Source organism: Malurus melanocephalus, unplaced genomic scaffold (genome assembly GCF_030028575.1).
Source record: "Malurus melanocephalus ecotype Western Australia unplaced genomic scaffold, MMel_1.1 scaffold_567, whole genome shotgun sequence".
NCBI classification, from domain to species: Eukaryota; Metazoa; Chordata; class Aves; order Passeriformes; family Maluridae; genus Malurus; species Malurus melanocephalus.
The window spans coordinates 178,602-205,234 of NW_026623799.1; the positions used below are offsets into that span (position 1 = coordinate 178,602).

General features: G+C 47.9%; 1 protein-coding gene across 1 annotated transcript; it reads right to left on the reverse strand.

Moving 5' to 3' along the window:
- Nucleotides 1-342: 342 nt before the first annotated feature.
- On the reverse strand, nucleotides 343-26,427 carry SMG5 (SMG5 nonsense mediated mRNA decay factor). The gene is made up of 22 exons (XM_057382431.1): nucleotides 26,297-26,427; nucleotides 20,355-20,453; nucleotides 19,636-19,759; nucleotides 18,840-18,996; nucleotides 15,360-15,449; nucleotides 13,933-14,022; nucleotides 12,981-13,059; nucleotides 12,321-12,446; nucleotides 11,796-11,864; nucleotides 9,811-10,019; nucleotides 9,557-9,694; nucleotides 7,830-8,531; nucleotides 5,488-5,657; nucleotides 5,155-5,230; nucleotides 4,202-4,377; nucleotides 3,702-3,860; nucleotides 3,421-3,480; nucleotides 2,437-2,596; nucleotides 1,985-2,075; nucleotides 1,348-1,422; nucleotides 929-1,067; nucleotides 343-553 (listed from the first exon to the last, which is right to left on the reverse strand). The coding sequence occupies exons 1-22, from the start codon at nucleotides 26,371-26,373 to the stop codon at nucleotides 470-472; spliced, it is 3,150 nt and encodes a 1,049-aa protein (XP_057238414.1). The 5' UTR covers nucleotides 26,374-26,427; the 3' UTR covers nucleotides 343-469.
- Nucleotides 26,428-26,633: the final 206 nt, after the last annotated feature.

Sequence of the window (26,633 nt, forward strand, 5' to 3'; positions counted from 1 at the left end):
AACACTCTTTGGATCTTCTTTCCCATGCCGGAGGGTTCCGCTTCTGCTGCGCTGGATCGGTGTTGTAAAGTCCACACTTTGAACCACCGGCCTGTTTCTGCTGGCCAAGCAAGCTTTGGGAGGAAGGAGGGGGATGAAGGACTGCCCATCTCTCGCCCATCTCTGCCGACTGGGAGAAGGGCAGAGCTCTGCCCCGGCCACGCCGAGGAGCCTCTCTCAGAGCAGTTGGCGCCATCGGAGCTGTACAACCGTCTGGTCAGGATGCAGGTGGAGGGTGTYGGTGTGCGTGCCCACATTGGATTATTTTTTTTTTTTATTCATTTGGGTAGGTATTTTTGTTGCTGTTGCTGCTGCTGCTGCTGCTTCTTCATGTCTTAAGTGTCGCCCAGATTGTTGTTTCCTTCGTTCAGACGCTGCACGTTCCGAGAGGGGGAGAGAAAGGTTCACCAACCTGATGCCTTTCTGATCATCAGCCCATCTCTTTCCACTGCTTGTAGAACTCCAGAACATTTTTTATCTCTATGCTGGCATTGGCGGCTGCCTGGATGGCAGACTGCAAGCAAACACAGACAAAACAGGTGGTTAATTTTTAACTTGCCCTATCAAGACAGCTGCCATTCCCAACCTGGGGACTCTCTGGYAGCCTGACACAGCTGGAAGGCCAAATACTCCTAATTCTTGTTGCTCTGGTACAAGAGGCCTGCAGAGACATGAAATTCAATTCTCCCACCTTTCCCAGAATTCCCTGTACCACAAAATCAAGAAGCCTTGAAGGAATAAGCAATCTCAACCTATAAAGTAACTTTGGGGAACCCAGGACAGTTATCAGCCAAGGCAAAAAAACATTWAAAAAAAAAYCTCTTTCCTATTGATCATATTTTATCCTTGCTAAGAAGGAGAATGGCTCAGCCAGACAAGAGCTAATGACCTGCATGGGCACTGAGAATGTGCTCGGGTCCTCCAGCTGGAAGCCCGTGATGATGGTGACCATTCCCGTGGTGTCATCCTCTCCACTCCCCTGGGACACAGTCAGTTGTTTGCAGCTGTCCAGTATTTTATAGAGATTCCTGACAGAAAAGAGAAACAGAGGGTCAGTGGGAGGACTGCATCTGCTCAGAAGGGTAAGTGGGGAGCAGGGCTGCTTTCCTGCTCTCCTGAAGGACTCTTCTGAGAGCCTTTTGAGCGCAGAGTGCTTGGTTTAAGCTGCACAGATGGATGTTCCTATTTCCAGGAATGCCATCATAACTCACACAGAACAAGCTCTGCAGTGGGTCCCTGTGCTAACACCTCTCCCCAAAGCCACCCCCCTGCTGGGAACCAGTGCACCTTCAGATGCTGAAATCTTACCAGGCATCTAAATCTTGTCTCTTCAATTTATGCCTCTCAAAGCTCTTCCCAACATCTTTCTGGCAACGAATGTACCTAAGGAGAGAGCARAGTGTCTGAGCTCATACAGAGATTGGCACACAGGCTGAAGTCAGTGCTCTACAGCAGCTCCTCTGGGTGCTGCAAGGCTCCCACCAACCCAAATTTAACACCCAAAGGCCCATCTAAGGAATTTTCTGAATCCCCTTGATCACCTCCCTGCTTCACCAGCCTCACAGTACCACACATCTCAGGCCCATCAGCCCTGACACTGGCCTGAAAGATACAGTTTGTCCTCTCAACTGTGCTTCTGCAGAGCACCTGGGCACAGTCCCGCTCTTCCAGTACTCCCAGTGCAGTGGCAAAGGTCACTGCTACAGTTTATACAGCGACAGAGATGCAACTCCATTCCTCAGAAGCAGCTGCACTTCACAGCTGAGCAGCAACTACCAGCACATCTGGAGAACCAGCTGCTGAATCTGCTACTTCACCATTCCCAAAGTCTGGCTTTCCCTCAGCCAACTCCTCACTCTGCTCCAAGAGATCCCACAGCCTGCTCCACCCCAAAGCCCACCCATTCCAAAAGCAAGGGAAAATTCCATTGCTCTGCTGTTCTTACCTGTTTCCCTTTTTAAATTCTGCCTCCAGATACCGAATGCTGTCCCTAGCACCGGCGTTCTCCTTTTTCAGGAAGTCCAGGCCATCAATAACTAACAGAAAAAGAAACAAAACCATCTTGTTTACAGTTTTACCTCTGCAAACTAATCCAGGGGTGTCAAGTATGCCCCATTCCACAGAACTCTGTCTGATGCATAGCTGCCAGAAGGAGAGGGAGAGGGGGAACAGGAACTCTCTCAACTGTTCTGACACACTGTCAAAATCCCAAGTATAGGCCACACATAGARCAAGCCCCAAAAGCAACACTGAAACGGTGTTGCCACTGCTCCAGATGAAGTCAAACATAAGAACAGGAGGAGGGCAAGCCACCACCCGGGGCCCTGCTCCCAGCRTGGAGGGGATGGAGCAGGCAGCCAYTGYTACCTGCCAGTTACCTGCTGTGAGTGCCCATACCTGTCCGAGGGATGATGATTATGAACCTCCCACTAGTGGCCAGCTGCTTGACCAGAGCCAGGTGCTGGCAGAGGGCCTGGGTGTCCGGGACAAGGTAAGGAGACATGGCTGACTGTGCCTTGGGCTGCTGGAGACTTCCCTCCAGCTGAGACACTTCCAGCTGGAAACACACAGGCAGAGACACTCATTTCAYATTTATGCTGAAACAGACCACTAAACAGGGCAAAACTTGGCCTACAAAGCTCCACTGGGCCCTTCCAACCTCCAAGCACACAGAATAGAGGGCTGGATGCAGTGGAGGGTCAGCAAGAGGTGACAGTTCCCACTCTGTGCTGCCTAGTGCTGCCCCACCTTGGGTATTCTGAACAGTTTTGGGCACTTTGATATAAGAAGGGCATCAAAGTATTACAGTGCCCAGAGAAGGACGATCAGGATGGTGAAAAGCCTCAAGTGGCTGAGSTCACTCAGTTTACTCAGCTTGGAGCAGAGAAGGCTGAGGCTCACCCCTCCATCTCAGCCTACACCCTCCTCAAGGGGCTCAGCAAGCAGGAGGTGCTGCCTTACTCTCTGCAGTGACCAGCAATAGGACATGAGGATATGGTTCACTGCATTCCCAGCTTCACTGCTGCACCAGGGCAAGTTCAGGATGAACATATGGAAAAGGTTCCTCCCCCAGAGGGTGGCTGGTTCCTGGACAGGCTCCCCAGGAAGGTGGCTGTGGCACCAAGCCTGCCAGAGCTCAAGGAGTGCCTGGACAACACTCTTGGGCACTCAGTTTAAAGTAGCCCCATGAAGGGCAGGGACCTGGACTCCATGATCCTCATGGATCCCTTTCAACTTGAGATATTCTACAGTTCAGTCTATGCAGAATGGATTTACTGCCTCTGTGWGGGACAGGAGCAGAGAATTCTCCCTTCCCTTCCCAGGTTCTGACATTCCAGACACTACCCTGCTGGTTTTCATGCTGGAACCAGTATCTCCTACCTGCAGTCGAAGCTGGGCCATGTCTCTCATGAGCCTGTTCCGACGAGCTTCCTCTGCAGCCTAGTTGTAAAACCAAACTTCCATATCAGTTAGCAGGAAACACACCAGCTGACACTGGCACACACTTCCAGAAACACAGGGTGAAAAGGGGACACTAGAATAGCTTTAAGGAACAGAAATTTCATCTCCTCCCAAAGATCTGTGATTATAGTTACAACCCAATAGTAACCTGCAYGAAACTGTGCCAAGTACAGAGAATTCATCCACCTCTGCCAACTCACCATGTGAAACTGTGCCTGGGCCTGGTGCAGCAAGTTGTCTTGCTCTGACTGTGCTATGCTGATGAAGATACCAAGCTCTGAGTTGAACTGCAGGATGCTGCCTTGCAAGTGGGTAATGAAGTGGCCAAAGCTCCGAATGCAGCAGATCCTCACGACAGACTGCAAGGAAGCAGCAGGCAGTCACCAGCCACAGCAACCACAGGGTTGCAGCTCAGCTTTTGAAGGCAGGAGCTGCTATTAAATGCCTAATTCTGATGGATTTCTGATCTTTTCTGAAGTCAAAGACTGCAGGATGGGGCTGCTGGAAAGGTGACAGCTGGCCAGAAGGTTTAGGGGTGCCAGCTGGGCTTCCTCAACTCAAAAAAAAAGCTTAGGAAACACCAGCAGCACCCTCCACACCTGCTCCATAAACCTCTGCTCAGACCTTCAGTGCTGGGAAAAGTAACCAKACAAAACAACAATCAGGTTTGATTTTTTTCTGATTTTTTATCCCAACTCACCTCCTCAACTGCTGAGAAAATGGGCCGGTCCTGCTCAAAGTTAAACCTCTTGTGTGCATTTTTCAGAGCAGGGAGATTGCGCAGGGCCACATCTTCAGGGAGCAGCAGGTTGGCCTTCAGGTCTGGGAGCTCAGCATCACTCAGGATGTCCTTGACTTCATCACACAGGGCCAGCCCTGSAGAGAAAGGGCAAGAAGGAGAACAGAATGACTCATTAGAGGGCAAAGAGTAAAATTGCTTTAAGGCACATGACCTGGAATGCTCACAGGCAGAGGTGTTAAGGACACATGTCCTGTGAGCATGGGCTTAAGGAGGAACCACAAGACCACCCACAATATAAAGAGTAACTCTCCCAAAYTGTCTGCCCATGGACTCTGGGAAATCTCCTATTTGGAGGGATGGCTTTCCCATCCTGTTTAAAATTCTGCTTCTCATGAACCAATGGGGATCTTCAGGCTCAGCCCTGAAGAGGCACAGGGCACATTATGAACAGCTGGAGCTCCAAAACTATTTTCCAGTATTACTATAACAAAATCACAGCCTTACAGGAGTGAAATTCAGTGCCAGGTGCAGAAGTTAGCAACACATGGATTCTCACATGCTGGTGTCAGTGTTTCAGTATGTTGCCAGCCATATTAACACATCAATATAGCATTTTTTGTGTGTGATTTTTGGGGTTGTCCTRTCAGRGCCAGGAGTTGGACTTGATCCTGGAGCAGGGGAGTCTTTTGCAACTCAGGATGTTCTATGATTTTATGATTCTAAAGACTATGGGACAGTATTTAACTGGAATGGTGTTTAAATAATAAAACAACACATATATGTGTCACCTCCTGCTGTGCTTGTAAAAACTGCTACTAGAAAATCCTCCTCCCCTGCCCTCTCACACACCCTGGGAATCACTCATGACTAGGCTTGGTGAAACACAACATTGCCACTTCCTTCTCCAGTACCTGATTCCTGCAGGTCTGCAGCAGAAGGCAGAAGGTTCAGGAGCACAGACAGCCTGTTCCACAGGCTCTGAGAGCTCTGCAGGAACAGAACACAGAAAATGTCAAGACAGGCATAGACAACAACCAGACTGCTTAGGTTTTCCAGCATCTCACAACCCTCACAGTGCTTTATGAAGAGTAAACCCCACTGTCCTTCTTAGGTCCAGATTAGCTTAAATCAGATGTTGAGGGATGTAACATCACCCTCTGCCCAGCACTGGGGCCATGGCTGCAACCAGCCCAAGCAAGTTGAGTAGACACAACCTTAGAATGAACCCCCRACACCATCCCCACCTGAGCACACATGATGATGAGGTCCGTGTTTGTCCTCAGCCAGTCCAGGAACACCTTGACAGTAAGCAGCAGCCCYTCATGGGTCACAATCTCCAACTTCTCCTGAAGGGATCGCTCATTTCTGCAGGATTTGTTACTTGAAATGCTTTCCTCGGAGTCAGACACATCATCTGGAAAATAAAGGCAAGTGCAAGATGGCAACTGTTAAACCCCCTGAGATGCCAAGCCCTGATGGTGTCAGAACAGCACTGAGCTGGTAAGAGTTGAGTTTAAATACTCAGTGCCATCACACATCCTCACAAAACCAGTCCCTGTCCCCTGTGCTGTTACCAAAATGTATCACTCCTGCATTTCTTCCTTCCTTGGGAGAAGAGGGTTAAAATCACCCTGTGCAGGTTTGACCAATGCCTAACCTCTGCAGCAGCTTCCCAAGATGCTTGCTGACAGAGTGGGGCAGCATGTGCTGGCACAAAGAACAGAGCATTTCCTGCAGGGAACAAATCTGTGAGGCCAAMATGCTCCCAGCTTCGGGCCAGACAAGAGAAGGAAATGGCAGGRCTGTCCTGTGAGTCAGGGCCTGGAGAATTTTAAATATTGAACATATTCTTTGCACTTTTCTAATTCTCCAGACCTGARGATCTCAAAGCCACATGTGACACGAATGACCTGAGATCATGATGGGAATTAATGACACATCTTGCTATAACCCCTTATTTCAAGTGCTGCCATCGCTGTGTATTAGCACAGCTATGGGCATTCTATAAACCCTARGAATCACAAGGAAGGAGAATATTGATTGAGAACCCACCCCTGATAGTGTTACACCATGAAACAATAGTTTGGACACAGCAGAGATAAGGAGAGGTCAAAGTTAAAAAGCACACAATGAACTCATTCCATTTTCTATACCTCTAAAGGTATTGTGGCCACGCATTCCTGGAGCTGCAACATGTACATAACCACTGAGGCAAAGGGTTAAACAGACCTAACCCCATTTGTTTCTTCCTTTACCCCCATCTCTTTCAGTGCTGAGAGCCAGTGAACACTGACATTATGGCCCAGGCAAAGCCTGAATCTTGCCAGTCATGGAGGCCAGCTGGATTTGGCAGCAGGATGCAAAATGTTTCCTTGCTCCAGGGAAGCTGGGAGGAATGACAAACAAGACCAGCCAGGCCCATGTGGTTTTAAATGAAATACAAACAACTCCCTGTAGTGCATCTGATCTCCCCTTCCAGCTGTTTTTGCCCAGAACATCACTCAGTTGTGTCAGTTGGGTGCAAGGGAGAATCGAAGCTCCACCTTCCGAGCATCTCCCAAGGGTTCAGCATGGAACACTCAGAGAGGCACATTCAGGGGGTCACAGAAAGACCCTTGATGCCTCTCACATGCACCTGGGTCACATTTTACACATAAACTCCTACATGGGCTTTGGGCTGATAATCTGTCATCTCATGGAGAATTTTCTGTCCTCCAGTTGCACTGGCTGCCACCAGAAGCAACAGTAAGTGTCTGATTWGATATTTCACAAGAGAAAAGGAAAGATGCAATCTTTAACATCTGCTGGAATAATCCTCTGGAGCTAACATGGCTTCACTAAGACAAATCATGCCTGATAAATTAATTGGTCCTCTACAAGGGGGTTACAGAAGTGAAGGATGAGTGAAAAGCTGGAGCCCTCTGCTCTGGAGACAGGCTGGGAGAACAGGGTGTGTTCAGTTTAGAGAAGTAAGGGCTCCAGGGAGACCTCAGAGATCCTTCCAGTGCCTAAAGGGTCTCCAAGAGAGCTGGAGAGGGACTTTGACAAGGTACTGGACAGGACAAGGGGGAATGGCTTTAAACTGAAGGAGGGTAAATTTAGATGAGATATTGGGAATTGTTCCCTGTGAGGGTGGTGAAGCTCTGGCACAGGCTGCCAGGAGAAGCTGCGGCTGCCCCATCCTTGGAAGTGTTCAAGGCCAGGCTGGATGTAGTTTGGAGCAACCTAGTCTAGTGGAAGAGGGATGAAACAACACAGGCTTTAAAATCCCTTCCAAACAAACCAGCCTGTGAGCTTGTGATTATCAGAGCTGTTCAGCATTTAGTCTGTGGAGCAGAAGTTGTTCTGGTAACCCTGCCTGGCTGCAGGTCTCTCTTTTGTTCAGTGCACATACTCCTRCATGCAGGGCAGCAAAAGTAAAGCTTTTCCATCAGGAAATGCACAACCCAAGGCCTGCCCCCTGCTTGTGCTCCAAACTCCTCCAAATATGGCCGAAGGAGAGCTTGCACCACAGGAAACAACAGATTGAGCAAACAGACTGCTATAGTTAGCAGTTTTCTACACAAAACTGCAATAAGGCCCTTACCTTGCTCTGCCAAGCTGGGCTTCTCCAGATCTCCATTGACACATGGCTTGCTCTCCACTCCATCCTTCAAGGCAGGAGGCTCACTGTTGGGTTTCAGCAGGATGTTGCTGAATGTGGGAGCCAAGCGAAAGCAGCGTTTGGTCTGGAACAGCTGGGTGGACATGGCCTGGAGATTGCTGGCTATGCTTGCATCATTTGTGCTCAGGGAAGCTGGCCCATTGACTGCTGGATCCACAGCCTCCATTTTAGAGATGCTTGGGCTCTTGGAGTCCCCCAGCCCACTGCCATCCACACAGTTTTTTAAGGCCTCTTTGGGCCCACTTTTGGCTTGGCCACTTCCCTCCTCACCCGGTTCATCCTCCATGTCCTCCAGGTCAGACCGAGATTCTTGGCTGTTCATGTCAGAGTCTGTCTCCACATCAAAAGCAGCTTCTGCTTCCTCATCACTCTTCTCTGAACCACTCTCTGAGCCATCACTGCCCTTGATGGAGCCTTGGCTGGAGTCAGAGTCAAAGCCCTCACTCAGGTCGCTCTCATCCACCTTCTGRGGATGGCGGCGGCGGCGCAGACACGAGAGACGAGAGTATTTTTTGCTTTTCTTACAGTCGTTCTTCCTCTGTTCCTCACTGGGCTGATGATTGACCAACTCAGCTTCAGCTTCCTTCTCAATCGAGTTCACAGGCTCCCGTGGCTCCTGCTCATCTGCATTTACATGGAGAATACAAGTTAAAGTTGCAGTCTGTTCCACCAGCTGCTGCATGCCAGCCCKGAGCCCAGGGCATCAGGGCTGCAAACTTCAGCCATCACTTCCATCAGTGTCTTCCACCACAGAATAAGCAACCCCAGAAGAAAGACTCACTTTCCAAAAGCACCTGGGAAGCTGGGATTCCTACTGCTCAAACTGAGACACTGTTACCAGGAAGCCTCAGTGCTGAATGCTGATAAACTAACATAAAATACAGCTGAATTCTAACTCTCCTCCTCAGCTTTCTACAGTCATAGAGCCAAGCGACCCACCAAAGACAGGGACATGTGCTCTGCAACTACACTGAGCTGAGCCAATCTCTTTTTTGACCAACATACTCCTTTACAGCCTTTCCAGCAGCCCTGGATCACCCTGACAACATCAAAACCCACAGAGAAGGGTCCGTTCATTGTTGCTTTTACCAGGAACTCCCTCACCCTGTGTTCAGTGAGGTACTGCAAATGGTCTGCAGGGGGAAAGGTTCAGCAGTTTTATTCTCTGCTCAATAAAATCCCACAGAAATTCAAGAGCTACTCTTGCCTGAGCAAAAATGAGGTATGCTGAGAGGGCCTATCTCCTTTACCCCCACTCACCCCCTTCTGCCTCCCGCAGCCCAGGTGTTTCATCCAAAATCCATCTCCTCAGTGGAGGAGGAAAACAGCCAGTAAATAACAGCAAACAGAGACAGAGAATGAAGTCTCAGATTGGGGTAACCAGATGATGAATGAGCTGCCAAGAAATACAGAAAGCAAACTCCTTTTAAGGAAAGCTACATGTCCATCCTGCAGTGATTCAGACACTCAGAAGGAGCATCCAAGTAGAGATGGCTCAACACATCTCCCATCATTTTTGGGGATTCCAGACCAGTAGTGAAAGATCAAGACACTTCTGTATCACAAAACCCATGCCTGGGGGAGAGAGGGGGACAGAGGGGAAAGCCAGCCCTATAGGCAACCAGGTGCTGTTGTTTCTGTTCTCTTACCTGTGCCATCACTCTGAAAGGCTGGGACRGGATTTTCACCTTCTTCTAGCTCTGCCTGGAGGCGAATATTGACGTGATTGATCAGGTGAGAGAAGAGAGCCAGGGTGAAGGCAATGGCTGCACTGTACTGCTTGGAACCTGCAATCAGACAGCACAGAGAGGTGGAGGAGGTGAGCACTAGGCCACAACATGAACACCTCAGACAGCATCTCCAGCCTAATTGCTGGATGTTCACCACAAARTTTTTAGGTTACCTGCCCTCTTGAGGCTGTGAACACTCATAAGGCAGATGATCACCATGCGAAAGATCAGGAGATCAGGAAGGAAGGAGTAGCCACTCTCATACTCTTCTTCATCTTCACTAGTTGARCTCAGGTTAGGAGGGGATGGCAGGTAGAACAAGCACAGGTTGAAATCCTCCAGCACAGACTGGCAGAGAGATGTCAGCTCAGAATCCAAGGAGCTTAAAAGGAGTGAAAAATAAATAAGAATCATTAACTCAAGATTCATGTTCCTGGCTATGTCTGCCCAGAAACTGAAACAAAACTGGCAGTTAGGCTGTCCTTTAGCACTAGGCAGGATGAAGCACCAGGGAATATACTGCAGRCAACAACAGCTATGGGAAGCAAGTGACATTAATTAGATTATGTTTTCCTCTTCAAAGTTGCTAAACTAAAGACAAACAATACATAGAGATGGATCATCTAAAACCAGATGAATYTTCCCCTGGGAGCTCAGCAGTGGCCATTAAATGCCAAAGGGAGCAAAAGCTCCAGATGCACTACTCAGTAAAAGTATTACACTGCCACACATATGGGACTCAGCTTTTCCTTCTCCCATGTCTCTAACCTGCAAAAACATTCCAAAATCCTCTATAGCTATTCAGTCCTTCAAAGGAAGTGTCCATGAGATCAACCCAATGGGCTATGGGAACCTCCTAGTTACAAAACAGACCCGCCTGTGAAACTTCCAGCAAAGCCTTTTCAGAGGAAAGTGTGCATGGGACATTGAAGTAATTCCCAAGTATCTCATGTGTTAAATACATGTTGAGTGGATATTWAAGAAGCCTTGTAGTTCCACCTCAGCATAAGGCAGGATTGGAAAGGCAATCCCAWACTGGGCTGCATGGGCAAGGGCACAGCCAGGAAACTGAGGAAGTGCTCTCCCTCTCCATCAGGCACTCACAAGGTGGCATCTGGAGCACTGTATCCAGCCTTGGGGTGCCCAGGACAAAAAAAATATGAGAAGAGGAAAGGGAATGGAGTTTGTTCAGCTTGAAGGACAGAAGACACTGGGCGTGTTTTCTGTTTACAGATGCCAAACAGCTTATTACAGCGGACCAAGTAAAGCTCTCCTTAGTGCTGCACAGCAAAAAAAAGAGAAATTATGGGTACACACAGAAAAAGAAAATGAGACTAGATGTAAGAAGAAAAAAATTCCATGGTGAAGGTGGTCAAACCCAGGAAAGGTGTGGGATTTCCATMCTTGGTTCCAGTCAAAAGTCTGTGTGATGAGGCTCTGCACAAGCTCATCCAACTTCACATCTGCATCTACCTTCACAAAAAGAACACTAATTTGGGGAAGTACTGGATCCTCAGAGGGTCCCTTACAACCTAAACCATTCCACAATGAATTTAATGTAGCCTTTATCTAAGCCTTTTAAAGCACCTATTCTGTTCCAAGCAGTAAGAGGTTAATTTACAATCAACCGAAAACCTCCTAACAGAGACAAAAAATCCAAAAGCCCCAAACCATGCAGCCATGCAAAGCTTCCCATTTATTCTAACACAACCAAGTTTTGGTGTTTGTTTCTTTGAACAAGGTGCTTGGTTACAGACTTCCAAGTGCAGTGAACAGCCCTGCACATGTGTGGACAGCAACTCTTTGCTGTCCCATCAGCCTGAATCCAGGGCTTGCCAGGAAAAAGCATCTGACTGCACGGGGTAAGCAAACACCAAAGGCACAGAACAGCACAGAGACAGCTGCAAGGCTCAGGAGCTCAACACTCCCTCAGGCTGGCTTCTGACAGAGTCATAAAGTATTTAACCCCTTGGTATTTCTGCCTCCCCTGGAAACACAATCTTCTTCATGCTCCATGCACTGATAGTCCAAAGTCTTGGTCCTTTTGGCAGAAAGCCTCAGCACAGGCACTGTTATCCTACAGGAAACCATCCCTTCCAATTCTGAATGCCTGCTACTGTGAGTTAGCAATAGAAGATATACTGTACCATAACCTTACCTGCTCTTTGGCTGCAAAAGACTCTGCAGGTACATGAAGCTCACCAGCAACCTCTTAATGTCTTTTCCTCTAAAAAGATGGAGGAGAAAACACTGTAATGCAGATGCCACATCACATAGATGGGCTGGGCTGACAGAACTCTTATTACAAACAGGTATATCAGGTCTCAACTGGAAWGTGCATTTGGATGAAACTGGAGAGAAAGAGGACAGTTTATACACTGCCAACTTTCACCAATATGCCCCAACCCTCATGAACAGTCCCTGATTCTCAGGGGAGAGTGAAAAAATCTCTCAGTGCAAATTTTATACCTGGCCAGCATTTAGCTTTTCTCCTGAAATTATGACACAAGAGAGCAAGAATGGGATCTAGAGTGGGGCTCTCAAGATTCTGGGAACAGTCACTGTGCTGAATGGCCCATYTACCAGCTCCACTTCCCACAAACACATTACAGTCAACCCAGAGGATAAACTAGTGGCACTGCAAACTCTCAGCCTGCACCTCTCCTTTTCTTTCCCTTCTTACCTTTTCTTGCTTGGAGACAACTTCCTGGTTTCACATTTCTTTAGCTGGTGATACATCTTGGCTGCTTTGTCATATAGCCTCTTCAGGTTCCCRTAGGCACCTTCAAAGGACACTTCAGACTGGATGCTAAAGCACCAAAACAGGACACATCAAAAGTTACTTTGCTACAAGGCTGCTCATATTTTATGGCTTTAATTCACTATTAAATTATTCAGGCATCAAGGCATGAGGATGGGTAGCCAGTGCTGCCATCTGAACATACTGGGCAATTTAACTCTTACCAGTGGCTGCAAACTGCACTTCACAGCTCCCACCTGCCCTGCTCACACATTTTCTCAAATCAGTGCCTTCAAGCCAGGAATTTCACACAGCTCATGCCACAGGGTGCCTCCCTAAGCACCTCCACCCCACTTTCAGCCTGGCTCCCTGCTCATGGAAGGGGYTTAGGCAAAGCCCTCGAGGTGCAGCCTTGCACAGTAACCAGCACAATGGTCTGGTATGACTGAGGCTCACTCTCATTACCAGCCCTGTTCAAGGGTGAACTAAACTCATCTCTTTCCTTCCCCTAAAACTCATCTGCTGAAAACAGTGCCAGGTTCAAAGTAAAGAAAAGAGGATCTGGGACCCACAGCAGCAGCACACAGACCCACAGGCACTCACCAGCGTAAGTAGCAGTAGGTTGCTTCCACATTGTAGTATTTGCTGCCTGCCAACGTCCCCAGTTGGTTGAAGGGCATTCCTGTCAGGAAGGAGAGAGGTAATAGAATTCACTGGAATTCTCCAATGGCCCTGGCTAAAAAGCTGATCCTTTCCCTTTCACTACATTTCCACACAGGAGGGAAGCCAGGAGACACAAACAGTACAAACATCTGGACAACTCAATCCTTCCACCATCCAAAGTTTGTTTTCCATTTTACAGAGATTTTAGATCCTCCCCACCTTGTGCCAGTTATCTGTGTAAGAGAGAAGAGCAAACACCACCTTCTCCTCTGTATTAACAGTGCTRTGGCCTTGACTCCATATTCCTTGACACACACATCATCTTATCAGCATCTGAGAGCTCTGTTTCAGCTCCTGTGGTGCAGAAACTTTTGTCACTTTTATTTGGGATCAGCCTATCAATGAGTTCAGTGAGAACTCTGCAAAGAGAGTGTGTAGAGAACATTTGGCTGGAATTGCACACTTCAGTGCATGACAGGCCCTTTAGTCCAGCACTGATGTGTTCCCAGAAGGAGGCACTTCTGAAGGAGAAAGAAGCAATGAGATTTTTTTTCAGGGGTAAGAAGGACAAGGTAACAAATAATGCTCTGCTCCTGGCAATGGAGAGCTGGATCTGCCCTTAGCCCATGAGCACATCACCACAATCTGGGAAGTCTGAGCTTCTCAGAGGTYCTMAGATGAGCAAGRTGAGGTCACTGGCAGACAGCACCCTGGCTTTAACGTCTCTTGCTGGCAAGCCAAACAGAGGAGTTCTCAAAGGAATTAACTTTAACMAGAGGATAAAACCACTCCTCTCTCAGCTACAGGATATAAACCTGACCAGTGTAGTACATTATTTTTACATTGCAGCAACATAATTTTAACAATTACAAATTCATGGTAAGTCACTCACCAATTTGTGGTGCAACAGAAAGGGCTTGATAGTAAAATCGCTCAGCCAGTAGCTCTGTGTCCACACCTGCCAGTTCATTCTGATAGCGAGCTGCAAGGAAACCACACACCATGCATCAGAAACCCAAAGGCAGTATCTGCTGCAGAGCAGCACCATATCCCTACAAATTAAAAATATCACAAAACTTGAAATACTGGCCAAGTCAACAAATCCACCAAAGAACTGCTCTTGGCAAACACTGAACACACATGGCTTGCCAGACCTGTCTGAAGCACTTTTCTTTCACCAGCTCACACCATACACTGCAACTCCTGCCCCTTCCAGCCAAGTGCAGAGCCCACCACACTTGGAGCATCACATGAGCAAGAAGAAAATATTCTTCTGCTCCATGTGTTAAGTGCTGATTCATCTATCCTTGAAGTAACTCATAGTAGCATTCCATTTTCCTGTACCTTAGACTATATTCTAGTACAGCAGGATGTGAAATTTAAATAAAGTCAGCTGACTTAAATCAAATACCTGACTGTGGCTAGACTGGACTTTATTTGTTTATTTTCTCCTTTTTTTTTTTTTTTTTTTTTTTTTTTTTTTTTTTTTTTTTTTTTTTTTTTTTTTACAAACATGGATATTCTGGAAACCTCAGGTGACAAGACCGTGAAAAGGTGAGCACATTTCTCTCCCACCACTTAGGTAAGTCATTCCTGCTACCCCACAAGATATTTATTTGCAATGCCATTTTTAGGCTGATTCATGTGCAACACTAATGCCAAACAGCATTCACCAACTTGGAGGCTGCAGCATCAGACAGCTGTACCTGCAGCACACTTCCAGGAGCTGCTTTCTACACAGCCACGTTTTCTCCCTGCCTTTACTCCCACATGTTCACTATATAGAAGCTGACACACTTACCACACATTTCAGGAGGTCGTGACTATGGGACAGTCATGCCTGCTACAAAAAGGATGACACACAAACAGGCACAAAGAACCTGGGGTTCTGCAGCGGCAAAACTCTGGATTCATGCATAATATTACCTAAATCTGACTTTCAGTCCCACKGGTGGTGATGGCAGTGACTTTGTAAGGCAAGTCACAACTAAGCAGTCTGAACTGAACTCATTCCAAATTTCCTTCACACTGTCCAAACAACATAAATAAAAGCAAAGCCTTCCACTCATCCACAGCCATGGCAACAGCTGCTTATTAGCAGCAAACTCCTCATCTACCTGCCCAAAGAAAAAGCTCCTGCAACTTGGAGCAGTTCAGCCATGATAACTTCAGCTTATCCCAGTCTGTGACAAAGGTGTCAGAGTGAAACAGAATCTCCAAATAACCATGGCTGGTGCCCAACAGCGACAGCATCACATGGTACAGGCAGCATCTTTTTCCCATTTTAAAGGCTGCCCTGAGAGGCAATGTTGTCCTTACCTAGATCTCCCAGATAAACCAGACATCGGTGACACGCCATCTGTGCCCACTCCATCTCTTTCTCTGATGCAGACATGGGTTTCTTGCAGCCTATGAGCAAGCACAGAATAACTTACAGCACTGGGTGAAGGCTGCTGGGGAGACACAGAAAGGCTGCTGGGGAGACACAGGAACTGCTCATGCCTGTGCCAAGACACCCAAACCAAACTTGCCCCTCAGTCAGACCCCACTGTCAACTGCTGGCTGTGCTATCTTGTAGAGCAGCACTGGGTCACTCTTGTCAAAAATAGAAAAAAAATGCAGAAAAATACTTACAGGCTCTGCTGTTCACCTACTCCCCTTGGATTCCCTGCTGATGGGGCCAGTGTGTGTTATCACACCACTAACAGTCACTGAAATAAATGACTGTCACCTTGTCTACAAGGTCTGCCACAGARACCTGGCTCCACCTGCCCTCAGATGAGAGGACAAAGGCCAATTCCTGTCTACAGGATTGTGTGATCACGTTAACACAGCACCAAACACAAGTAATAATGATTTCATTAATATGGCTAATGAGGCCATTGGATGGGAGCAGGCAYAAATCTCTGGAAGTCAGAACAAACTCTATGCACTGGCACTGGGCAGCAACACATAATGGGGACTGACCCTCTCCAACACTGAAAATGGAAACAAACTCATTGTCTCAAGACCAACATGTAGACTTAAAACTGACCAACCAAAAAAGGAACAAGAGAAGTTAAACAAGCTAAAACTGGGATAGAAATATGTGCTGTAGACAGGGCAGCTGGAATGAGGGAGAACTGCCTCTGGACAACAGTGCCTTTGCAGTTGGGTTCAGAAGAGCAACCAAACTAGTACCAGGGCTGGCAGGCACAGCCTGGGAGGAGTGGCCACACACTTCAGGCTTGTCTAGGTTGGAGAAGAGGAGGCTGGAGGAGACTTCATTGCTCTCTGCAGCTTCCTGAGGATGGGAAGGTGCCAGTCTCTTCTCCCTGGCACCCAGTGATAGGGTGCATGGGAATGGCTCAAAGATGCATCAAAGGAGGTTTAGATTGGATATGAGGAAGCATCTCCTTAGCAGAGAATGGTCACAGCCTAGAATGGGTTTCCTAGAGAGCTAGTCAATGCATCAAACCTCTCARTATTTAAGAGGCATTTGGRTAATGTTYTTGACAACATGCTTTAATTCCTGGTCAGCCCYGAGWTGCTCAGGCAGTTGGACTGGACAAYTGTAGGTTCCTTCTAACTGAAATAGCCTTGTCAATTCTATATTAAATTTATTTTAAAAAGCATTTCAGGCAGTGGAAAGTGTCAAAAGCAACAGGGGAAGGCTGCAGCCAGCTGATCTGAACTAACTAAAGTCATCAAACATGACTCAGTTCCTGGGATGAGCACATCCCACCTTCCCCCAGCCATTGGGGCCACTGTTTAGCCAGAGATCAGAAGGCAAAGGCTGCTGTGCYTGTGCTTCCCCTCCAGAGAGCATCTGCTGCCACCAGGCCACCAGTGTCATGGATCCAGCCTGGCTTTAGCCTTCCTGCTGCCAAGGACTTAAACCTTCTGGAGGAGAAAGTTCCTTCAAGCAGAAATCCCAAAGAAGATTTCTAAGACCAATCCAGTCTGCACTCTTGCTTCCATCCTGGCTGAGGCTAAAAGGGTGGACATGAAATCTGGAGGCTGCAGTGATCAGTGAGGAGCTGTTCCCACTTACCAACAGTCATTGTACTGATACCAAAAGATTTTTGCTTTTTATGTATTTTTCATATATTCATAGCTTTGTAGACTATTATTGTATAGTTATATAGTTTCTTAGTTTAATCCAGTACTTTTTCAGTACTCTGTTCAGACAAACACATTCCTGGAATCCTATTTTAATATTACTTCTTCAGTGAACCAATGATATTCTTCTGCTTTCCTATGTATGTAGRCATAAATAATGTGGGGCTAGAACCATGGTGGAAGGGTTCAATAGGAGGCTGAACCAAGGGGAGAATTACTTCATTAACGATATTTCTAATTGGGGATTCCTGTCAATTACACTAATTTGCTAAACTCATAAAAGTGTCATAGCCCTATATCAAGTGTGCATTTTGGAGTGCATTCTGCTACTATGAGTACACCTTAAGGATCCTTCAAAAAACAAGTGGTCACTTCTTATCCTTTTAATCTTGTTTGGTTTCTGATTTCAGGGCTCATAAAGGCATCAGTACAGGTCACATTGTACAAATACACAGCCTTAAATCTGTGTCCACATACACCATGGGGCTCACCCCCCTCCCTTTTTTGCAGTGAATCCTCTTGCTCCCATTCTTATAACCATCAAACTGTGCCCACCCCAATCTACAGTTTATATGGGATGCTTACACATCTATCTTTTCTGGATAGGCAAAGATTACATCTCTACTCTCCTGTTACATCTCTACATGCTCACCTGCAGCATCCTTTTAACTGAAGAGCCCAAACACACCAAGAAACCTGAMCAAGTGGAGCCTTTCATATGCAATCACCCCTCAGGGTACAAACCCACCTGGAAGGTGCACATTGAGGATTTRGTAATTCTGCAGTACTGAGGAACATTTCTAAAAGCAACAGTTACMAGGAACATCTGCCTTTTAAACCAACATTTGGAAGATGATAATGATATCATCTCCCAGAACTAAGACYAGGATCCCAACTGCCAGCTTTCAGCACATCAATTAAACCCTTGCTAACACAGTTCACAAAACAGAGGTTCCATTTCTCATCTGGACAACCCCACAACAGAAATATGTGCCCTGAAGCCACTGAGTACAACCCAAGGCAAATGAGAACAGAAGATTGTAACTGAGTATGTGAATGCACAGGCCATCTCAAGCTGTTTCAGGACTGTAAATACCGTAATTCTTCCTCCCCTAACAGATACAATACCTCAGATTTCCCTACACCTAAGGGCACACAAAGGTTACATGGGCTAGCTAACACGAGCTACATGACCTTAGGATGTCCAAGATTCAACAGCAGTTTCAAAGCCACACAGCAAAGAGAGCACAGACAGAAGAGGCACCACGAGGAGAAACAGTGTCTTACATCTAGTGAATAGGATGTACTGACAGGAATCTGTTGATTTCAAGAACCTATTGCCTGGTTTGTCTGCTATAATTAAGCTTTTAAAAACATTCTGTACAGCCAGCAGTGCTCTTCAATTTTCCATAAGAATCTGCCATCACCAGACACTTACTAAAGAATTTTCTCACATTGTTTTCTTCCTGTTAGAAACCCTTCTTTCTTCCCTAATTTAATATTATAAAATAAAAAAAAAACCCAGTGCCATGGAAAAGAGAACAGGACAGCCTGTTCTAAACAGAGAACATGCTAATCAGAAGAAAAAAAAAATCCCTTGAATGCTGAAACAAAGAACTAGTACAAGGGGAAGTCACCTGTCTGGGATTCATCCTTGCCCATGAGTCCAACACACAAATGCAAACTCATAGCACAAACCTATGAGAGGGTCTGTCACGTGTGTCCAGTCGATGCAGCACTGCAACTCCAGCTGATAATGGGACTGGATGTAGAGCAGGAGGTGCTGATAAAATCCTATGCCAGCCACCAAATGAGTCCTGTATGCACACTCCAGGGTGCTGCGACTGTGGATGTGCTGTGAGAAGGAAAAAGGAGAACATTAGTGCAGTCTGGGGCACAGGTCAGCCTGGGCAGCCAAGTTGTACTGAGTGTGAAGCAAGTTAGTGATAGTTCAGCTGGAACTGGTTTTGTACAGTTCTGCATCTCCTCCTGCTCAACTGTATTGCCTCTAGTAGTATTTACTAAGGGTCAACATCAAGGAGAAATATTTACAAAAAAACAAATAAATAAAATCAAAGTATTTGGTTAGAGCACCTTAAATGCACCCAGAGAGCTGGAAAGCCAAGAGAGCTCATGCCATCAGAGAACACTGAGGATCTTCCACTGATCACCTCTTGTAAAAACAATCAGCACTGACAAAGCCTCTTAAAACCATCWCTCTACCTGTAGAGATCTGTCTTATGAAGAGGGGAACACAAAAAATAAGCAAATTCTGTTGAAATGCCTTCTGCAATGGCAGGTCTCTCACAAGCATGTTAGTGCTTACCTGCCCACTGCCAGACAAAGGCACAGGGCAGCTCCACAAGAATTTGRGAGTGCCCAGCTTCCCACCCTGGGTTCAGACCACAGCTTCTCCAARCAAGCAAAGCTTTAAACTTAGCCTCACCCACTGCACAGCCAGAGACCTTCTCATGCCAGARTCACAGATACTTGCCTTTTTATTTGTTTTAATGAGCTGGATAACTTCATAGTAAACCTTTCTCCAGAGCAGTTCTTCTGCTTTTCTTCCATAATCCACTGGATGGAGGAACATCAGCTTCACACACAGCTCTCGCAACCTGGGACAGAGAGCAGAGGATTCTCAGTGAGCTGCTGCAGCCTCAAACATAGCTTACAAAAACACAGAAAAGGAAAATCCAAATCCATTACAATGGCTCAGTCAGGCTATCTAGTGATATCACAGCCTGGATCACTCCAATGCAAGAGCACCTGGAAAWGCCATACWCTTAAACTAGTGCMCTCTGTGCTCAGCTGGCCATCAGTGACTTCCTGAAGTGCAGTAATRACAAGAATTGGCTTGACAGCTACAAAAAAAGAGTATTAATAATCCTCCCTCTCAGCAACCCATAAATCTGATAAAAGATTCTACACATGTGTAAGGAATTTCTGTCCCACAGTTTTTATTAGGAAAGAATTGGTCAACACAATTTATTTGTATCAATGACATCCMGGAAAGCCTCCAGACATGGACTGTGTTACTCAAATAGAGGTCTGAAATTCAGCTTCTGCTTCCAAAACCTGGAACAATCCCAGATCAACAGGCACACAACAAACCAAACAAACATTGAAACTGCAAATTCAACAGCTCCACGTGTTGCTTCACACAGATTTTCCCCAGCCAAACACAAAACACAAGCACGCTGCCCAACTTACTTGTTCCTCAAGCTGATGTTCTCTGGCTTGAAGACGTCCTGATAAGCTGCCTTATTGCCAAGGATGAGATCCAGCCGGTGCACGGCCTCCACCACTGCCCTGCACAACAACACAGAAACAAAAAAAAAAGAGTTTCAGGACAGCAGGTGAGTTGGGATCACTGCAGATTGTGTGTCTGCACAGAACTACACTGGCCTACTTAGTTCCACTGCCAGCACACTGCCCTGTACCACCACAGCACAGTGGCTCATTTCCTTTTTGCACTCTATTTGAAGAAGGGTACAGAAAGCAGAAAAAAGCAGAGTTACACACATTATAGGTGTTTTGAGCAAAACAGCTGTTCAATCACCACTTACTGCTGCCTGTCTGATCAAATATGTCAATTATTTCTACAGTCGCAAAGTCAGAAATGTCTCTGGACACATTAGCAACCTCAGCAATTAAACCTGCTATACTACACCCAGTTTCATTTAAATACCTTTAATTGTGTGATTTTAAAAAATTATTGAATTCTAGTAATTACTGTTTTGATGGGGTGTTAATGGTGTAAGAATCCAACCACCACCAATTCCTGTTTCCTTACCAACCTGTCTTTAAAAGAAGGCAGCTCAAGTCTCTCATATGCCAAAACTTCCCCATCGTTGCTGCAGGGATTGACTGGTTAAACCCCTTAAAGTTTTTTCAGTGACAGGCAACAGATATTCAAACATAGCCTAGAACAAGAAATTTGTTCCAAGGTTTTGCCCCCTGAAAGCCATGTAAAACACAGAGAAAGCGACCTCCAAACTCGGAGCCATGCAAAAAAGTACTTTGGTGCATCATTGCCCAAGAGCCCCTCCCTGGAGGAAGAAGAGGAAATTTGTTCCAAGGTTTTGTCCCCTGAAAGCCACCTAAAACACAGAGCAAGCGACCTCCAAACCTCGGAGCCATGCAAAAAAGTACTTTGGTGCATCATTGCCCAAGAGCCTGCCCCTGCAGGAAGAATCCCACACCATGTGCAAATCTCAAGCACTCAAAAGTTCATAGCTGTGAACAAATCACACCACAATTCTGAACACTAGAATGAAATAAACCCAGGGACTTTCAGCACCATTAGTGCAATGCATTGTGAACACAGAAGGCAGGACCAGAGCAAAKTCCCACCATGCAGAGCAGTCAGGTTCTGCAGCCAGTCTGCTCCCCATCCCGAAATCTCTGTCACCCRCAGATCAGGAACTCCCCCATCACACTCAGCACCATGCAATGACTGAGCCTGCTGCTCTTGCACTGATGGTGGCCAGGAGCACATGGCAATCCAAGGCAAAGCCTGCAAGCTCATGTTTTGGGAGGCTGAAACCACCACCACTTCATTGAAAACTAAAGATATTACTGCCAAGTAACTGACAGTTTCCTGTRCCAGCCTCTTCCCAGCAAGGCCCACCTCTCTTCACAAACTCACTACACCCAAAGGAACCTCCCTGAAAAAAAGCCCCAGGACATTCCAGAGCTTGAAGAGAAAATGTCCCATCTCCTGCCATGAAACAGAAAGCCTCTCACTCAAGGTAACGAAACATCACTTGTTTCCAGTAACCACAGAAGCTGACAGGAAAAGGGAAACATGGGGAACAGAAGCATCTCGTGTAATGCCTTGGGAGATCAAAACACCATAGAGTTGAACCAATTTCTTACTGAATAATCATGAAGAAACCCAAAGAGATAGTAAGAATCCCACACAAAATCCTATTATGTCCTTGACATCCAGCCCTTTGTGCTCACTGGCCTCTTTCTCATATGGCTGAAGGGCATTTGCAAACTCTGACAGCCACATACCCTCACAGCAAGGAAAGAAGCAAGTAAAATACATTTTGGTTTATAGGTAAACAGGCACTGAGTATGCAGCACCCAGCCAAGTTCATACTGGCACTGGGGCATTCCAACAAGCTCCCCTGTTTAGTTTCCCCACAACAGATCCCCACAAAGCACAGGCAATGCCCATCTCCTTACTGCATGTCYCCCAGTGCACGATGAGCTGACTGGCTTCCTGTGCAAAGGGTGACCAGAGGAAAAGGGAACTGCTGGTTCATTTGATTCCCAGAGAGAACTATAGAAAAACTACAATCATTGATTCCTGATATAGACAGWAAAACAGCTGTAAAATAACATTCCYTCAACACCRAATCTCAGCTGTGTGCATCCTATGATACAAGTGCACATGTCCATGACATCCAGTGTGGGAAATGATCCCAGTGGCCTGCCAACCAAGAAGTATGGAAAAGTTTCTTTCAGGGCACAGACTCAGCAGGGGCACAGGAGGGCATTTCACCATCCCCTCGAGGTGGTCTGGAGGGCATCTGCCATACAACCAAGTTTTCTACAACAGCCCTGGATGGGCCCATGCAGGCACTTGGTGTTTCTGCTGTTTTTTTAAGAGGATTTGTAAAGAAACAGAGTTCATGACCAGAGAGCAGCAAGGCTGCCACACTGGGATGTGGTTCATGAGCCCTAAAGGAGGCCTCAGCTGAAACATTGCCTGGCCTGTATAGGTCCCATGGTGCTGCTGGAACAGAAGGAGGCAGGAGTCAAGCAGAATCTGTGACAGCTGGTGATGACCTGCCAGGATCCTACATCTGCAGTGCTGAGGAAAGGAGACTTGGTGAGGACAAAAGGGACAGGAGCTAGCCWGACTCCAAGAACGCTGGGAAACACCAACACCAGCACTATGGAMCACATACTGATGAAAATGCACTTTAGCATCTTGCCCTGGATGGCCCAAGACTATGGACTGAACTCTCCCTAGCAGCTGAGATGACAAACCCTGCCCCAGGACCCATTTTTCTACCTGCTGTGTTTAAACATTGCTTTCAGACAGCACATTAGAGCCACAGAAGAGGCACATYGGATGCCAGTCTATTAAAAGAAACAAGTACAGCACATGGTGCCAAGCAGGGTGGAAAACAGGCCAATGCCAAGTCCTCTTGAGCCACACAGACACCAATCTGTCCCCTTCCCTCTGTGCCATTGACAGTCTGGGATGAAGCAGGGCAGCAGGGAGAATTATTTGTGCCCTCTGTTTCTTTATTTAGTACATCACTAAGAGCCACAGTGTCTGAGGAGTAAGACATTCCTCAGAGAAAAGACCTGCAGTCATTCATCTGTGCTCTGGCATGTGTCAATCCACAAATCACACTGTCTGTAACAGGCTCCAAACAGGAACAGTAAAGCTCAGTCCTTGAGCTAATGGTTACCCAGAAACCCGTAAAATAAACCTGTTCACCTTATGCTACAATATGCATTGTAAAAGAGCACCCAGGATAATGCAGTTGCCACATTCCAAGGTGAAACCTGGGAGCTGTCACTCTAGGAAGACTTGGAAAAGATCAAAGAGTACCCTCATGAGCAGTGATGGGCACCCTCATCTCTGAAAGGACACTCCAACAACTAACTTGCCACCAAGGACCTTGGAGACCTGAGCTCAACTCACACAACGCTATCACAGTTTAGAGCCTGGACTGTGACATTCACACATCTCTGACTCAAAGGCGCCACTTAGTGTGAYAGTCATGAGCTCCCAGAGACCACAGTCACCACACAACGGGCTGCTTSGAGGGCAGGAAACTCCCTCTTCACCCAACCCCACTTCAGGCTGAAACAGAGAAGAACTGACAAGAGACTGTTAAGGTGGAAATTTGCTCAGAGAACTGTCAGCTAGAGAGATGGAAATTTGTAGCCACTGCAGGTACTATAAATCCTGTGCTAAAATCACAATGCTTTCTGTCAGCTAAAGCAGAGCCGTCCCTGCAGGAGTGGAGTGGTTCTTCTAATGTAAAAATGCTCTAGAGCAACCACACACCTTATTCTGCTACAAAAATTCAAACAGCAAACAACTGTCCCCTGCCTGGATGCCAATCCCTCACCTGCCCACAGGCCGTTTGCTCACCGACTGCAGCAGAACGTGAGTTTCCACTTGTCAGATGAGCTGAGCAGCACCAGCAGCGCAAAGCAGAACASGTCTCGAACCATGACAAGGATGGTTTGAACAAAACACGTTCTGTTTCACAGGCAGAAGCACAAAAATCCTGCACATCCTCTCCAGCCCCGTTTTGCACCTCTTGGGAGGCAGCAGGCACAGCACTCTGCTGCTCCAGCTGACGTGGTTGAGATCACTGCAGGTTTCTCAGCGTGGCAGCAGACACAGCTCCACAGCCCAAGGCGGTCCAGGCAGGACTGTGCAGCCCATACCAGCACACAGAGGTGCCAGCTCCCATTTCTGACCTCAAAATAAGCACCCACTGACCCTCCAAAGCACAGGAACGTGCTTGCACCAAGCCCATTGCAGAAACAGAGAAATAACCACCACCCAAAGCCGCGGTTACTTGTGAGGATTCCTGGGCACAGAGGCTGCCAGTGGCCCCAGCAGGAGGCAAAGCCCTGCCCTGCTGCAGAGGAGGGCAGCAAGGTCTCACGATGTGAAAGAACATGGCCAACCACTGAGACAAAAAGAAACGGAACCCAATGTAAAATTCATCTCTTATCTCCATCACTTTGCTCATCTTTGAGACCCACAGTTGCTGCTGGAACTCCACTGTGGATCTGTTGCACTGACAGGGAACCTGAGCCAGAAGGGAACAATTTCTGGACCACCCTCACAAAACAAGTTATGAGTGGAGCTGAGGCAGCTCAGGGTTGACAGCAGGACCTCTCATTCCATAGGATGTCTTGTTCTGGGGGTCTGAGCCCACCAAGGCCAGCAGAAGTRCCCCAATCCTGTTCTCTGATGCCAYTTCCAMTGGTATGGAAAYATGGGACCAGAGTCCCAGGGAGTGTTTTACTGGAAAGAGCTGCGCTGGGGCAGTCTTGCCGTCCACACAACAGCAAAATGCCCTGGCTCACACTTCTGCCCATCACACCCTCTTCTCCAGCACTTCCCATGTAATTGCTGCTGACTGCCAACACCAGGGACACCCTCTCCAATCCCCCTCTCCCTGGATGACCCCACATCTCACCCTTATCCCATGGTATCTGTCCTCAGCCCTCATTACCCTCCCTGAATCCCRCAGAACTCTGTTTTCCATCCCCCATGTCCTGACCCATCACCCTGTGTGTCCCCTTACCCCTGACCTGCTTCTTACTCTCCCACCTACCTCCTTCCCCCATCTCTCCATCCTCCCTCCTTGCCTGGAAYCCCCACAGCTCCTTCCCCAGCCGCCCCTTAGCCTGACTCATCTGCCCTGGAGCCACCAGACCCCTTTTCACCAGTGCTACCCCTCCATGTATTGTTCATTTCCTCTGAATCTCACACAACCCCCTTTCCCAAACTCCCTCTCCCCAGTCTTCCCTAAACCTGCTCCTTCTCCTTTCCCTTTGCACTGCATCTTTTCCCTGGATTTTCCCACAACTTCTTCACTTCAATCTTCCCTGCACCATCCCCTTCCCTGTTTCCCACAATCTTCCCCAAATTCCATCATCTCTTTTCCTTGTATTTTCTTAACATCCCTCCGAACCCCTTCACCCTCATTTCCCGAGCCTCCTCTGAATTCAAGAAGCACCTCCACGCCGTTATTCTCTGCTGTTCCCTCGATTCTGCCATCTCCTTCCCCGGTCCCCCGAATCCTTCCCTGACAACTCCCGCAACTCCTGCCCTTCCATCTTCCCTACATCCCGCCAACCCCTTCACCTTGGTCCTTCCCCAACCTCTCCCAATCTCCCCCGCCCCAATCCCCTTCCCTCCCGTTACCCCCAGTCCCCGCCAGACCCTGCCCAGTCCCATTCTCCCTCTGCTCTCCTCGGGCACCCCATGTTCCCCGTCCCCCTGAGTCACCCCCCGTCCCTCTCCACACCGGCCCTCCCCAGCCTCACCTAGAACCGCCCCAGYTCCTTCTCGACAGCGGCTCCCTCCRGTGTCCCCWWSCCCCCTCAATTCCCGGCCACTCCATCCCCTCTGGCCCCCTCGCCCCTCTCCTCACCGGTACAGCCGCTTGGTGTGCAGCACCTTGGCCTCCGGCTCGCCGCTCTCGCTGGCGGCCCCGCCGCCCTGGCTCATGGCGCCCGCGGCGGGCCCGGCCCGGCCCCGCGGCCCCTCAGCACCGCCCGCGCCGCCGCCGCCGCCGCCCCCGGGCCCGTTCGGCCGCCATGGCTGCCCCCTGTCCCTCTCAGCTCTCGCGAGATTTCCCGCGGCTGCGCCGCGCCGGGCGGGCAGGGCGGCGGCGGGGGCCGAGCTCGCCTCGCGAGAGTTCACCCTCGCCGTGCCCTCACTTAGTGCTGGCAACATGGCGGCGGCGGCGGCGTCACCTCGCGAGAGTT